The sequence below is a fragment of the Nelumbo lutea genome, chromosome 8 (genome assembly GCF_056320005.1).
Source record: "Nelumbo lutea isolate HS-2025 chromosome 8, American lotus-T2T, whole genome shotgun sequence".
NCBI lineage: Eukaryota > Viridiplantae > Streptophyta > Magnoliopsida > Proteales > Nelumbonaceae > Nelumbo > Nelumbo lutea.
Genome location: NC_142691.1, coordinates 27960318 through 27976168, shown reverse-complemented (window position 1 = coordinate 27976168; position 15851 = coordinate 27960318). Strand labels below are relative to the sequence as shown.

The 15851-nt window shown below is 37.8% G+C and overlaps 1 protein-coding gene across 1 annotated transcript; it reads right to left on the bottom strand.

Moving 5' to 3' along the window:
- Nucleotides 1-4145: 4145 nt before the first annotated feature.
- LOC148843592 (protein SIEVE ELEMENT OCCLUSION B-like) lies at nt 4146-7004 on the bottom strand. Its single transcript, XM_088957045.1, has 7 exons — nt 6849-7004; nt 6622-6735; nt 6087-6517; nt 5759-5865; nt 5490-5611; nt 4912-5379; nt 4146-4778 (listed from the first exon to the last, which is right to left on the bottom strand). Exons 1-7 carry the CDS (start codon nt 7002-7004, stop codon nt 4146-4148), a joined length of 2031 nt encoding a protein of 676 aa, XP_088813171.1.
- Nucleotides 7005-15851: the final 8847 nt, after the last annotated feature.

Below are 15851 nucleotides of genomic sequence, written 5' to 3'. Positions count from 1 at the left end.
TTCTCCCTTACTTGAAAAATAGGGACAAGAGATCCATAAGCAATAGGCACTTTATCTCTACTAGAGGACATGCAATAGGTGTGAATTAATGAAGATAAACTGGTCATATGATCAAATGCACTTGAATCAATAATGAAAAAATGGCTAGTGTTACCTGGGTAGAGCATGATAGGTAGTGGCCCTTGTACCTGATTGAGCAAAAGCAAAAGTTGGAGTAGAACGAGACTGTCCAGAGAAGCCAACTTCACTCTCCAACTGAGATAAAACAACCCTAACAACAGCAAATGCATCAAGAGAATTGGGATCTAGTGTTGGGAGTGGATGGAGCTCCTATGGTTACAATTGTGGATGAAACTCCTATAGTTATAGCTGCATTAGCATTTCTCTTCTTGTTCCTAGTCTTTCTGGAATTAGCCGAGGCTAAAACTTCAAACAAGTGTCCTTAGTATGTTTTGGTTTACAGTAGTCACAAAACACATCCCTCTTTCCATCCTTTTTACATTCGTCTCCTTATCACCTTCAGTCTTCGGTTTTATACTTGCTAAAGCTGATTTCATAGATGGAATTTGTAACATAACTTTCCTTCTACTTTCCTCGCCATGTATCAGAGAGTAGGCTTGAGATAAAGAGAAAATATTTCTAGTGAGAAGCTGTTGTCTTATAATGTCATAGTCAAAGTTTATCATAGTCAGGAATTCAAACACTTTATTTTGACTCTCCCACTCAATAGTCTCAAGATGATCAATCTCATACTACAATGATTTCAAGGTGGAGAAATAGACTGACATAGGTTTCTCCCCCTGTTTAAGATTATTAACCTCAATTTTTAGTTAATAGGCTCTAGCAACATTAAGGGGCTGAGAATAGGTTTCTTTCATATTGTTCCAAATCTCCTAACCTGTGTTTGCCCAAAGAAAGTTTCCAATGATATAAGGCTGCATGGAGTTGCATAACCAAGTTATAACCAAATAATTTTTTGAACCCATTTAGCGAGGGAAGGGTCCTCCTATGCTGGTTTCTTTGTGTCTCCCATCACATACCCCAACTTTCCCCTCCCTCCAATGGCCATCATGGATGATTGGGCCCATTCCAAATAGTTTGTTCGATCAAAATTGACTGTAGTAATCTGAAATGAACTGTTGTCAATAAAGTTTCCTGCTCCTACAAGTCCTACATTTGGTTTGTTCTCATTCCCGATCATTTGCATGCTGAAATGGACAAAGAATAATCACTGAATGGAGAGTACAAGACTGTCCAAACTCCTTTTTCAAACAAAAATTCCAAGTACTGTCCAAACAACACCCAAAGTAAATAAAAAACTTCAGAGGCCTTTTTATGAACACAAGGTGGGAAGTAGAGGAGACCAACACTGTAAAAAATAATACAACCCGGAAGAACATTCCATAAAGAATCCTTAAAATAGTCCATGAGAACAACCGAACAACTGTACTGATTCCAGAGAAATTTCAAACAGTCAAAAAAAAAAGAAAAAGAAAAACAACCCAAAAATTATTGGGCGCCACTCTCAATCTCTGATTTAAGCTCTAAATCAGAAATCAGCTTATTTTCTCCGATTCTTCCTGGTCACCGGATAACTCTCCAAGTAATTTGAACGTTGGGCACCTTCTTCAATTTCCAATAACCTCCAAGAACCAAGCGAATCAATCTGAAACTTCCATCCCTAGAACTACTCTCATGTAGTCAGCTGGATAGCACCTACATGAGAGCCCAAGGCAAGTTTAGGTCTACTTTGATACCAAGTTGTCTCAAACCATGGAGGTTCAGACCTATTTAGAAAATGAAAGGAAACCAGAGATGAAGAGAAGAGAAGAGAAGAGGAGGAAGAGAGAATAGAAAAGAAAAAGGGGTTCAGCCTACTTAGTCTACCGCCCCAAGTGATATTAAAAATTAGGTCTACAATAATAAGTGGTACAATGATAGGGGTGCCCCTATCACTAGAAACAATAGAAAAAAAATATTCTAATAGCACTATAAACAAAGGAAGAACATATGAACAAGTGGGGACCACAAGCTGGTCAATCATTTTCTCTACACGGATTATGTTTGAAAGTTAAATAAAGCCCTTTGTGATCTTCGTTAGGCCCATCGTTCTTGGTTCTCTCGGCTCTGTAGCCAGTTACATGATCTCGGTTTCAGAAGCTCTTAGTGTGATCATTCTCTTTTCATCTATCACAAAGCTAATACTTCTCTCTATATTTTAGTATACGTTGATTATATTATTGTTACTGGGATTTCTGTTTCTCATGTTTCTCAAGTTATTATGGACTTGTCTCGTAGTTTCTCTCTTAAGGATCTTGGATTTCTTCACTATTTTCTTGGCAAAGAGGCCCATCGAGACAAGAATGGATTGTTTCTCTCTCAACGATGCTATAATCTTGATCTTCTATAGAAGACCAATCTTGTAGCTTCCAAACCTTTGACCACACCTATGGCACCTACGTCCAGGTTGTCAAAATTTTAGGGTGAGCCTCTGTCTGACCCTACTTAATATTGTAGTATTGTTGGTGCCTTGCAATATGTCACCCTTACATGGCTAGATGTGGCAATTGTTGTGAATAAGGCGTGATAGTTTCTTCAAACTTCCATTGGTGATCATTGGACGGTTATGAAGTGTACTTTGAGTTATCTCAAAGGTACAACTGACTTTGGGCACTTATTTATTGCTAATTCTCTTGGATCATTAGTCGCATTTTCAGATGCTGATTGGGCCGGCTGCCTTGATGACCACCATTCTACCGGCGGCTATGGTGTTTTTCTTGGTTCTCATTTGATCTCTTGGAGCACTAAGAAACAACCCACCATTGCCTATTCCATCACTGAAGCTGAGTTTTGTTCCTTATCTAATACCACAACTGAAGTGTTATTGCTTCAATCTCTCCTACAAGATTTGGGTGTTCATCAGTCCTCTGCGCCTGTTCTATTTTGTGATAACATTGGTGCTACAAATCCGGTTGCGCAAATGGGTTCTCATGCATGTACGAAGCACAATGAAGTGGATTTTCATTTTCTGCATGATTATATTTTTCGCAAAAATATGGTGGTCCGATATATCCCTACTGATGATCAATTGGCTGATGTGTCTACCAAACCTCTTTCCCCAGTTCGATTTGACTTTCTATATTCCAAGTTCATGTGCTTCCAGCCCAGTTTCGCTTGAGGGGGTGTATTAAAGAAAGCTATGGACTGGCTAATATAACAAAGGAAAGTTCTAAAATTGGTAACTCTACAATAATGCAAGTTTCTAGTAGAAAGGAAAGAGATGTAGATGGTAATTATACAAAAGTTCAAGTTACCAATGGAGGTTCTCACTTAAGTTTAGAAATAGCTGAAATAGTAAGAAAATCATCTAAGAAACATTTTTCTTCCTTTCCCTTATTATGTCATTCCTTTGTGTATATATTGTACCCTAATCTCCTTAGTCGACATATACAAGAAATACAAGAAATACAAGTTCCTTGCATTGTTGAGAATTGTTCTTTGTTCTTTCTTTAACTTTATGAGATGGGTTTCGGTGGTTTGCTGGTTGTGTCGGGTGGTTTTGTGTTGGGTTGTTGTATTTATTTCTGGATCTTTCTCTGGTGCTGGAGGACTCTTGAGAGATGCAGATGTCAAAGGAAAACATCAAGAACATCTTAAAAATGAATGTCAAATCCAATTTCAACATTCCTACAGGGAATCGATCGAACAGTGGTGCGGACTTTTTAGCTCTCATAAGGCAATAGTTGAACAAGATAGACTTAAAGACTTATAATTCTGCATACGAACGAATTATGTCCATTATTATGGGATCGAGGATCAGTATGGTAGCTAGTAGTAGATATAGACAATCTAATCCTTTAAATTAGTTTAATTGAATATACTATCTACGTACTTGGTTCAATTCAAAACAAAGAAATTTCATTAATTTATTATCAATCCCAATACATGCTGGATTTAATTTATTCAAAGGAAATTAAGACTACCCCACCATCCCACATATGGATAGGGAAGAGCCTGCATATCTAACACACAACATTTTATTGGATATTCCAAAGCATCTAAGGAAAAGCACACTAACAACATTTTTATTGGACAATTGACTGGTATTTTGATCCCAATCCCAGGTAAATTAACACTCGTATCTTTCACTCAGTGCAACATTTGTAGAGCAAGTACTTCTCCATGGAACGGCCGCACTCTGAACACTTTACCGTCTCTGGAATGTTATTAACTGCGCCTATTGGAACAATCAGACGAATACAGTGTGACCTGCAGGTATGGCTGCGTCGTACATATTTATTTAACGCAGTCAAGAAATCCTCATGCCCTCGGATGAGTCCGGAAACCCATTTTTCAAAGTCCTTAATTAATAGGGATAATTGTTTTCCACTGAATCTCACAGCATTAAGATCCGAAGACCCTCCCAACATCAAAGCCCATCCATCCTCATTGTCATCATAACTTGATATGATCATCAATTCTTTCACGATTGCATCTTCAAGGTATGCGTTACAGTGTGCCATCTTGGAGTAGGAGATGCTTTCAATACGATGCCAAAATGAACGGATTGTCTTCTCATCCCAAACCCTTGATAACTTTTCATTTCTAATGCAATTCAGTATCTTTTCCAATCGTTCTTTGCGCCGATTTGTTCCAACGTAAATGGTTTCCATTTGAACTTTGGTCTCTTTGGTAAAAAAACTCATAGCTTTGCCAAATCGTCTTATCCAATCAAGATCATGACCTCCATAGAAACAGACAATCTTCTCGTCCTTAATCTGCGAAGCAATTAATAAATTGTGAGTGTAGACCAACTTTATTGAATGATTGCATTCAAAAACTTGCGACGTAAAATTTATAAAGAACAGAAAAGAGGCAAAAATCAGTCCGTGTTTGAGAGTGCAGTTGTACCCATGTTGGTAGATCAGGTGCAAATCCCTTCACCAAGAAATCAACCCCTCCGCTCTCTCGCTTCCAAAGTTCTACTTCAGTCTTTTCGTAAAAGGGGTACGCTTGAGCACCCCAAATTTTCACCATTGGAAGTGCATTGGTGTGGCTAATCACACCTTGTTTGTTTAAGACTACCAGTATGGGCTTCCTATGGAAGTTCCATTTTGACTTGATGTGCCATACAAAGCACTTATGAATGCATGAAGGGTTGGGAAGGCAAAACCATGGCATCTGAACAGCTACTTGAACAGCACTTTGTTCTGGAGTTTTAATGGCCTGATCCACGATTGGTAGCCAAACTACTTCAAAGCTTTCTTTTCGATTAATTATGTTATAAGCCTCGGCGAGAGCTGAAAATTCTTCAGCATTGACCATAAGATCTGAGATGAAGAAGGCAATGGACTTGCCCTTGAGTTTGTCCAAGCTGACCTGCACCACCAAAGTCATTGAGCGTGAGAACCATAATTTTGAAGATGAAAAAAAAAGCTAAAAGCCTAAAATTGAATTTGGAGGAAACAGTTCTGGTGAGTCGATCAAACCTTTTCCATGACAGAACGTTGATAAAGGATCAGCTCTTCTGTTGAGAAAAGCTTTTTAATTAGTTTTAAATTGTCTTCATATTGGGTTTGGAATTTCAAGGTTTCCTCATACCCTGCGAAATCTGCAAAGCACTTTTTATGTTAAACTGCATTTCCAAGCATGTTTTTTACATTTCTCCAAACTTAAAAACTTTTATTAGATTACAAGACATCAAATGGATGGAGTTCCAGAGAGGGAGAGAGAGATCCTTGTTAGATTAGTGTCTAACCTTTCTCTGTAATGTATGATTCACATAGAAATTTATGAACTGGAGACGCCAAGTTGTAGATTCTTGTGAGTTCATCATGGATATCATCAGTGGCTGACATTGTGTACCTAAAACATTGCAGGGAAGGAAGTTAAAAGAGAAAAAAAAAAACGTTTTCAAAACCATTTTGTTCAAGTGAAATAAATTATGACCGTATACTCATAGATCATATATATCTTAAATTAACATATGTTAAGACTTTCAAAAATATAACATCTTATTGTATATCTTCTCTCGGAAAAAAAAAACAAAAAGAAATTAAGGAAACAAAACATAAGTCAAGACTTACTCTGCACCCATTTTCACTAACACCATATTCGAACGTATGCAGGTATATAGGCTTCGGATGATGTAGTATACAGCTATTTGAAGGCTCAGTTTGACCGAACGATCTGTCTGAGTTTTGTAGAGTTTAAGCCCCATAAAGTTATTGGCCATAGCATGCACTCGACGGAGCAGATTGGAGATAAGCTCGAAACGAGAGTTTAGGGAACGAGAATTAGTTTGGAGCAAGGAAGGAAAATGCTTGAGCATTCTAACTGATGTGAACAAAGGGTTATCCGAAAGGGGTTGTGCAGTGAGCCAGAACTCACCATAGTTCATGGCAAATGCACTCATAACCAGTACAACTTTAGCTTCCCATGAGTACATCTTTAGAGTATCAAACAAGGCCAACGTAGCTTCATCGGGTTTCATACCACACGCAGCTTTACACGTTATCTGTCCAATTGTGAAAGAATTCAGTTTATGGAATTAGAGCAGTGAAAAAAGGGTATATATATACATGCTAATGATTTCTAGAGTAAGTACTCTATAGGTGATACCTCCCAACTTAGCGAGTGAATGGTGCCACGAATACTGTCCTGCAATTCAAGCCTCTCAACTGAGGTAACGATTCTTTTGTCATTCAATCCTTGAAGACCACTTTGCTCTAATCCCTAAAATGACAAAATCACATTCTTACATTTTGTTATATTCGTAATCACACTCTCTCTCTCTCTCTCATACATACACACGCACACAGAGACATACCGAGGGAGAGGAAACGCACCATTCCGGAACTGAAAGGGATTAGCTTGAAGATTTGGTTGATGACATCCATTAAAGGATTGAACTCGAAGTCTTGGTTCTTCGGTCCATGCTGGATTTGTTGAATGATGGCTTCCTCCTCAGAGGTAAGGGAGTAAAATGAACCAAACATGCTCATCTTAACCAAGCTAATATGCCTAAGACAACACACTCTGTTCACTTGCTAGATAATTAGATCGACTGTGAAGTAGAAGCAGTGTTGGGTGTTTGATTTATAGGCAAAAAATCGAGGCCATTCTATCGAAAGTCAAGTGTTCAGACTTCCAAGTTGCTTATTGCTTTCACTGTTCTTTTTAGCGCCGTTGTGGGTTCCAGAATCCAGACTGTTGCATATTATTTCAAATTAGGAGAACGCAGATCTTAATTAAAATAATACAAAATACAAGGTTTTACACTCTACATTATTGTATTTGTACTCCTTCCAAACTGAGCATTAGGTAAATTATAAGAAACTCACTTGTTTGGGTGTTGCTTTGCATTTTCAAGCGGAAAGCCCCAGACAAAATATCCTAAGTCTGTGTTTGTAAGGTAAAAATGAATCAAAGTTTACACCCAAATCTTTGCATTGCAACCAAATACAACCTAAGAAAAAACATTGGGGTTGCTGCTAGGGGTGGCCACGAGCCGAACTCAAGGTTTTAGCTTGAACAGAGCTCAAGCCTTATAATCCTAGGCGAGCCGAGCTTGAGCCTCATACTATTCAACTTGACTCGGCTCCAATCACCCGTAGTTGCCGCTAGTGGAGAAGCATTTGAAGATTGCTATTGGACATAGAAAAAGCAGTGGATCCTCCCATTGTTAAAGAAGAGAGTAGTTTTCTTATATTCTTTGGAGAAGAGGCTAAAATCATCACACGGATTAGAAGAACATACAGCAGAGCGGTCGCTAGGTACTAAAATTCCCAAACTAGTGGTACCCCTCATTGTAATGGGCATTTTCATCATTGAATTTGATTAACTTTATGGTGATTAGTCCTTTTTTATTCATTTACAGTTCTCTTCATTTAAGATTGAACTAATTTAAAGTTTCCATAACTAGGTTTGATCAGGTGTACAACAATAATTCTTTCTCTTCATTTACATTCTGTCGTCTTTGGGTCGTAAATTTGCAATCGTTTCTTTTGTTAGTTTTTTAGCATTTTGATATTTTAGACTGATTTGAGCTCCTTTAATTTTTTTGTGTTTGATCATTTAAACTATTGATTTTTAAATGATCCTTTATTTCCTTTTCTGAAACTTTGTTGTTTCCACTTTATTTCTTTTTTTGGTACTTAAGTTTTTAAATGAATTTGTAGAATTTTCCTTGTAAAATATTTATTCTCTCTCTTTTTTTTTTTTTTTAATTTTATCAACCTTATCCCTTAAAATCGTGGATTTCAACCTTCTTATTCCAATCCGTTGCCTAAAGGACATTTTTGTCCTATACATTTTCTCCCTCACTCTGAATGGTTGAATGATCTGTAAGGTAAAATCAGGGGATATATTTTAGTTGTTTAGTTAAATCAGAATATATATTTTTTTCAAGTAATTATCTCTTAGTAATTCTTTCACTTGTCTATTTTATATTATAAAAATAGCAGAGATCCATCTGATGCACGAGATTTGTTAAATGAAAGTCAAACAATATAAACAAATAAGAGTATATAATTATTTTATATTTTTAAATTATTAAATAATTAATAATTATTTATATTTCAGGTTGTATATGATATCAGAGTAATTTCTGACCAATCAAGTAGTATCATAATCGTGGTAACTAATGATATATTATTTATAAAAATTCATGAATGGATTTTGATTGGTCATAAATATGGTTTTTTTTTCCCCATTATTTCAATCTCACCCACAAATCATCCAACTCATCCACAATCAATTCACTTAAGAAATTGCAAGTATTATGGACATCGTTTTCATACCAGTCACGGGTTCCTTTTAGTTCTTCCTGTAATTGAGTTCTTGATTCCATTGGACTCTGTGATTGAAAGCTGATCAGCATCTATTCAAGCTGATCGCAAATGAAAGTTTGGCTCCATAAATCTCACCACCCAAAAGTAGAGGGTAGTTCCATGTGCTTCATGTAGTTTGCCCTAATTAATTCAAGTGGCTCCAAACTGAAGTTTGGTAGAGAAACATATTAAATTAATAAAGAACGACTCCTACTTGGGACTGATTGGGAGGTTGACACAAGAACCATCTTCTTCAGACTAGATAGAAAGTAAAAACAAGGTAGCAACTCGAAGGAAATTCTTGAAAAGATTACTCCAATCTCATAAAGTTCTGAAAATGGAAATCACCCCAGAGGTATCCAAAGGCGGAGTTGGGATTATTTTATGTTAGGAGGTCAATTACTAACGAACATAAATTAGGGGGGGGGGGTCAAAAGATTATAAAACAAGGGTGAAGGATTAAAGTATAAATGAATCATCAATAGGGATTGTGAGGATTTTCAAAGCATAGGGGGGAATATAGCTCCCCTCTTGTTACGGTCTGATACAAGCTTAGCCCTTGCCTATGCTTGGTAGGCTTACGTTAAGGACATCACCGTCATTTTTTCCTGTAAGATTTTTTGGAGAATTTATGTCATCTTCAGGCAGACCACCAAAAGCTTAACGTACTCTGAGGAGGGTGGTCGACCTCCTTGGGTGCCTAACATTGGCACTCCTAGACCTTCATCCCTTGCGGGGCAGCCCTGGTTAACGACTAGCATGGCTACCAGGGTTCCTCATGGGCGCACACATGCTGATGGGGACAGTGTTGGACCGGCACTGCGCTACTGACACTCAAGGGAGTCTTGGCATGTGGGCCTGGCTCAAGCATGACTCTTCACCTTGCCAGCCCCTTGCCCAAGATGATTGAGCTTTCCAGTTGCCCCTAACGCACGGGTGTATTCTGGCCCAAGCGGTTGCCTATCATCATGGCACACATGTGCTTGTCATCATTGGCATACAGGACACCCATTACATTGGTGCCCAGTCACCTCTCCGGCGTATAGTTGCCTTGCATTATGGTCGTCCCCCTTTAGCACGTAAGCAGCGCTTCCCATGGACTGGTTTGAGCCACAGAGTGCCCCGGCCATTGGATTTGAGGTAATGATCCAGTACTACTGACTTTGGTTGACCCATCCCATCGGGCAATTCCTAGCCTCTAAGCACATAAAGGCTTATCCTGCCCTACCTTGGCCTGAACGCCACATGAGTTTCTTCCACTATAGAACTACCCCCATGACACTCTGCCGCCCCCTTTCTCCGCCCCTCAAGTATCTATAAAAAGTAAAAACAGGTTTATTTGTTATTCCTTGAAAGGGCTTAAGTGGCTTTCGAGAACAAAAAAAAAGCGGGTGGTTGAAAAGAGTTCACTTTGGCTGTTTTGGGAGCCTCAGCACATGTTACCTTAGTTTTTCTGCAGCAGTTTCGCCTGGCTTTGACATACATGATTTGTTTTCACATTATTAACAGCAAGGGTTGAAGAAGAGATATTTATCGCGCAAAATATCAGAAAAAAATGATAAAGTTTTTTGCTACGTACTTTTAGGCTATATATTTGTATTTGTACTGCTTCCAAGCTGAGCCTTAAGATTAGAAAAAGTATAGTCAAGTCAATTAATGTATATGCTAATGGAGACTAATTCATGTAGTTCCAAACTAAATTTTGGTAGAAAGATAATATTAAATGAATTCAAGCTACTGAGGTCGACACAATTGAAGCTTCTTTTTTATTGAGATATGATGGAAATATTAAATAGAATTCTCTTCTCCCTTCTCTATTCTTCAACTACCCTTCATGTCCATATTAGACAATTAATCCACATTGGTCCGGGTGGTTCTTGGCATCGATCTAGACTTTATTCTAAAATGCAGTTGTCTACGTCAGATCCCTAATATTTCTTCTCAATACTGTTAGAATTTTGTGTATTTTTATGAATTTTTGAAAATAAAAATTAAATATGGGATAATTTAAGTTCACATGCCACAAAATCAGTTAAAAGAAAAATCTATGATGCTGCCAAGATATGAATTCTGACGAAAACCCAAATTGATTGCCACTGATTGGTTACAAGTTTTCTCGAGATCATGTCTTTCTGTCATTATGGTCGAACCCCATTTAAAAAACTGAATGTAATATAGACTTCTTTTTAACACCAGTTTGTGCATCACATGAGTCTCTTCTAATACTTCCAATATTGCAGTAGGTATGTCTTCGAGATACCTACTGAATGTAATTCGAGATCATGTCTTCTAATACTCTCCTGAATTTTTAACTATTATGCCTAAGGAGAATGCTATGAAGTCTAATATAACCTTAAAACATCTAATATAATAACTCAAGTCTCAACTTATAAACCTCAAATATCTCTTTAATCATTCTCAAAAAAAAGAAAAACAACTATCTATTCATCTCTCACCTCCACTCTCTCTATAGTCGGTGGCCGACACCTTCTCTCTGTACTCCGCAGTCGACACCCCCTCTCTATAGCACGTGTGAATGTCATTTTAACTAAATTGTTATTTTTTTTACTTGAAATAAATTAGGATGCAGTATTAGGTGTGGGCCGGGGCAGGATAGGGGTGAGCAATAAAATCAAAAAATCAAATCGAATGATATCAAACTGAAAATTTGGTTAATCGATCCTGTCAATTCGGTTTCGAGTCGGTGTTTAAAAAAATCGAAGGTACCGGTTTGGTTTCTATTAACCACTATAGAAAACTGGTGGTTAACTGACATATATTTCTATATATTTTATATATATTTATGTATATTATATATTATATATAATATTTTTTATATATTATAAATTAGTCAATATGCATTATATATATATACATACATATTTATAATATATGATATATTATTTATTATTTAAAATATACTATTTTATATTCATTTATAATTTTTATTATATATTTATATAATATATATATTGTAAAAATAAAAAAAAAATTGAAAAATTGACAAACCGATCCGGTTGACCAGTTAACCGATTATTTTCAGTTCGGTTTCAGTTGTCGGTTTTTCATTAATTGGTAGTATCGGTTCGGTTACAAAAAAAGGACAGCAATTTAGTTAATCGAACCATGAGAAACCCTAGGGCAGGGTCGGGCATAGAGGTGTGGGTCCGATAGGGTTAGGCATCCAAGCTTACCCATACTATAAAGTAATAAATTAATTATTTTTTGTCTTAAACTAATGGGATTGCGGGACTTGTTTTCAAGCTAAGTATGGGCTCAGTATGTCTGATGCTCGAAAATCTAAGGCCTGATCTAACATCCGATATGATTACTCCGGATTCATATGATGTATTTGTGCAATTAGATTGGATCAGATTCAGATTTGGTCCAATTATAATTTGGATTCAATTAAGCTGTAATATTTATTAATTTTAATATATAAATTATATATATATATATATATATATATGTATGTATATATGTTTAGAAGTGTAAAAATATATTCCATATATTGATACATACGGAACTGTAATTCGGAACTACTAGAATGTAGATCGAACAATAGTAGTCTTTGATCTCCTCTCACCAGAGGGGAAAAGGAGTTCGGAAGAAACAAGAAGTCGAAATTGTCGAAACTGCTGGAATTGCAGAGGTCGGAGGGGAGAAGGGAGTGCTGCTGCTCCGCCACTGCATCGAGATTGGGAGGTTACAGAAAATCGGAGAAAATCAAAACCAAGTAAAAGCCCGTGAACCGGGCTCTCTCTCTCTTTCTCTCTCCTGGTAGTCTGGAACTGACCAAGGAGCTTTGTTCGGTTCCCTCTTTCTCTCCGTCTCCCTCTTTCCGTCACCAAGGACCTTTAGCGTGAGATTGAAGAGGAGCTTTTCGTCGCTAATGGCGATTTTGGCTATTGCAAGGGCCCTCGATTTCTGCCGCCGATGACCTTTAGCGCGAGAGTGAAGAGGAGTTTGAAGACGATCCTAATCTTGAACCGATTCCTTGAAGAGTACAGAAAGAAGCGGTTGGCAAAGATGAGAGAGGAGAGCTTCCCTCTCAGGCCTCTGACATACCTTACCTAAGAAACAATGGCCCCAATCGAACCACTGCACCTCCATGAACATTCATAGAGCTCCACCGCCACGGAACAATACGGTTGCATAGTAACCGGAGGGGGGATTCTGCAATATTAATGATCGGTGGAGGCTGTGCCATCTCCTCAACTGTTTCCATTGGCAAGATAATCTCCAAAAGAACCTTCTCCTCCTCAGGCACCTCTTGTAAGAATAAATAAAGAGGAGCAAATCAATCTTTAGTCTTGTAGAATCATACCAATATCATTCATATACGAAGAACAAGAAGACATGTTGCACCCCAAAAATATCATGTTGCAGTTATCAAGGAGGTTTAAACGTGCATACCTGTATCCATCGCAGTAGTAGAAACCTTTGCGGAATGAGTGATGAATCAATGGTAGGTCGATTGTGGTTTTCCTTAGTTAAATCTTCCTTAGGTTTTCTCAGCTCTTGACTCTAATGGGGTAGAGCAAGAGGGCGGCTAGATGATTTAACATATTGGGAACCATAACCTAGGAGCCTTTATATTTTGACATAATAGGATCCCATTAAGCCTATATGGGCTAAAATGTGGTATCCACTCATTAAGCCCCATACCCTTTTGTTGAAGTCTATGGGCTTTGCCTAAATGAATCACTTGATTTAGCCCACTTACAAGATAGCCCATCAATGCAATTGTTTCACTGGATATGTAACCCCACTTAACAGAGATTAAAACCTAATAATCTCCCACTTGGGCTACATATGTGAACTGAAACAATCATATTGAAAGAATTCCTTATGTGTACACTTCTTATACTAATTTCTTTAGACTTCTCCTTAGTTTCAATCTGGTCCATCTCCTGTACTAATATGAGACTATGATGGCATTCACCACATATATGCGTGACTAAACCTTTCATGCTCACCATATCAATGCATTCAATGACAGATCAAGTATAGATGAGTGGCATGGAAATTACATGCAATGTGATCTCAAAACATGCCTATTTCCAACTGGTTCAACTTTATTCTTTAGAGAGATCAATCAAAGTCACAAACATATTCAGAGATGTAGATGATGGAAATAGTCATAAACTTTATTATGTATAAGTGTAGACATGCAAACATGTCTTAATCCATAGTACATCCAAGAGAAAAAGAAAAGAAAACTCCCACTAAATCAAGGTATCATAAAACATGCCTATACCCATACAAGCAGTGTGCTCATGAAACACCTTAGGTGGCAATCCCTTGGTCAACGGATCCACTATCATGGAGTTTGTCCCTATATGCTCTATGCAAATCTGACCACTTTGAACTTTTTCCTTAACAGATAGAAACTTGATATCAATATGTTTCGACTTCAGAGAACTTCTGTTGTTGTTGGAATACAGAACTGCAGATTTATTGTCACACAATAACTTTAATGGCCTTTCAATGCCATTAACCACTCGTAGCCTCGTGACAAAGTTACACAGCCATATCCCATGATTGGATGCCTCAAAGCAAGCTATGAACTCTGCTGCCATAGTTGAAGGGGCTATGAGCGTCTGTTTGGCACTTTTCCAAGATATAGTTCCTCCAGCTAACATGAAAACATAGCCCGAAGTGGATCGTTTGTTGTCTTGGCATCCCGCAAAATCAGAATCAGAATACCCAATGATCTCCAAATTGTCTGATTTCCTGTAGATTAACATGAAGTTCTTTGTTCTCTGTAAATACCGCATGACCCGTTTGGCTGCTTTCCAATGATCCAGTCTTGGGTTACTCAAATATCTACCCAACAGTCCCACTATAAATGCTATATCGGGACGGGTACAAACTTGAGCATATATCAGACTTCCTATAGCTAAGGCATAGGGAACCTTTTGCATCTCCTTTATTTCAATGTCTGTTTGGGGGCACTGACTGAGACTGAACTTGTCTCCTTGAGCCATAGGCGTATCACCCGGCGAACAACTTTTCATGCCGAATCTGCTTAGCACCTTTTCGGTATAGCCCTTTTGTGACAATCCAAGAACGCCTTGAGAGCGATCTTGTAGTATTTGTATGCCTAGCACAAAAGAGGCGTCCCCAAGATCTTTCAACTCAAAATTCTTAGTGAGAAATTTCTTGGTTTCATGCAGCAAGCCTATATCGTTACTTGCAAGCAATATGTCATTGACATATAGTACCAGGAAGATAAACTTGCTCCCACTAAATTTGTGGTATACACATTCATCAACCACATTTACCTCAAAACCATATGAGGTAATCACTTGATGAAATTTGTGATATTATCGACGAGAAGCTTGTTTGAGACCATAGATGGATTTCTTTAATTTGCAGACCATAGACTTTGAATCTTTGGATTCAAAGTTTTCTGGCTGAACCATATAAATCGTTTCATCAATGTCTCCGTTGAGAAACATTGTCTTTACATCCATCTAATGTAGCTCTAAATCAAAATGAGCTACAAGTGCCATTATTGTCCTAAAGGAGTCATTCGAAGAAACCGGAGAAAATGTCTCTTTATAATCAATGCCTTCCCTTTGAGTAAAACTTTTGGCGACTAGACGAGCCTTATATCTTTCGATATTGCCTTTTGAATCCCTTTTGGTTTTAAATATCCATTTGCAACCAATGGGTTTCGAGCCTTCAGGCATCTCAACAATATCCCAAACATCATTGTCTTTCATGGATTTCATCTCTTCTTGCATGGCATTGATCAAATGTTAAGAATTAGAACTTTGAAGGGCTTCGCGAAGAGTGATTGGATCATCTTTCGCTAAGACTACCGAATCTTCTTGTTCTAGGAGAAACACGATATAGTCATCTGGAATCGCACTTCTCCTTTGTCTATTGGATCTCCTCAATGGCACTTCTTGAGGTTGTTGAGTTTTCTCTATGGAAGGAACTTCAATGTTATCTTGAACCGGAATCACTTCATGAACAGTGTCAGGAATTGTTGTCTGATCACTGGTGATA

Bases quoted from the DNA above. Each gene is read 5' to 3' on its own strand.
- LOC148843592 (XM_088957045.1), bottom strand. From the start codon at position 7,004: ATGAGCATGTTTGGTTCATTTTACTCCCTTACCTCTGAGGAGGAAGCC. The intron at 6,518-6,621 runs GTATCACCTATA...ACAATTGGACAG, and splicing joins TTCACTCGCTAAGTTGGGAG to ATAACGTGTAAAGCTGCGTG. The intron at 5,866-6,086 runs GTAAGTCTTGAC...GCAATGTTTTAG, and splicing joins TTAGTGAAAATGGGTGCAGA to GTACACAATGTCAGCCACTG.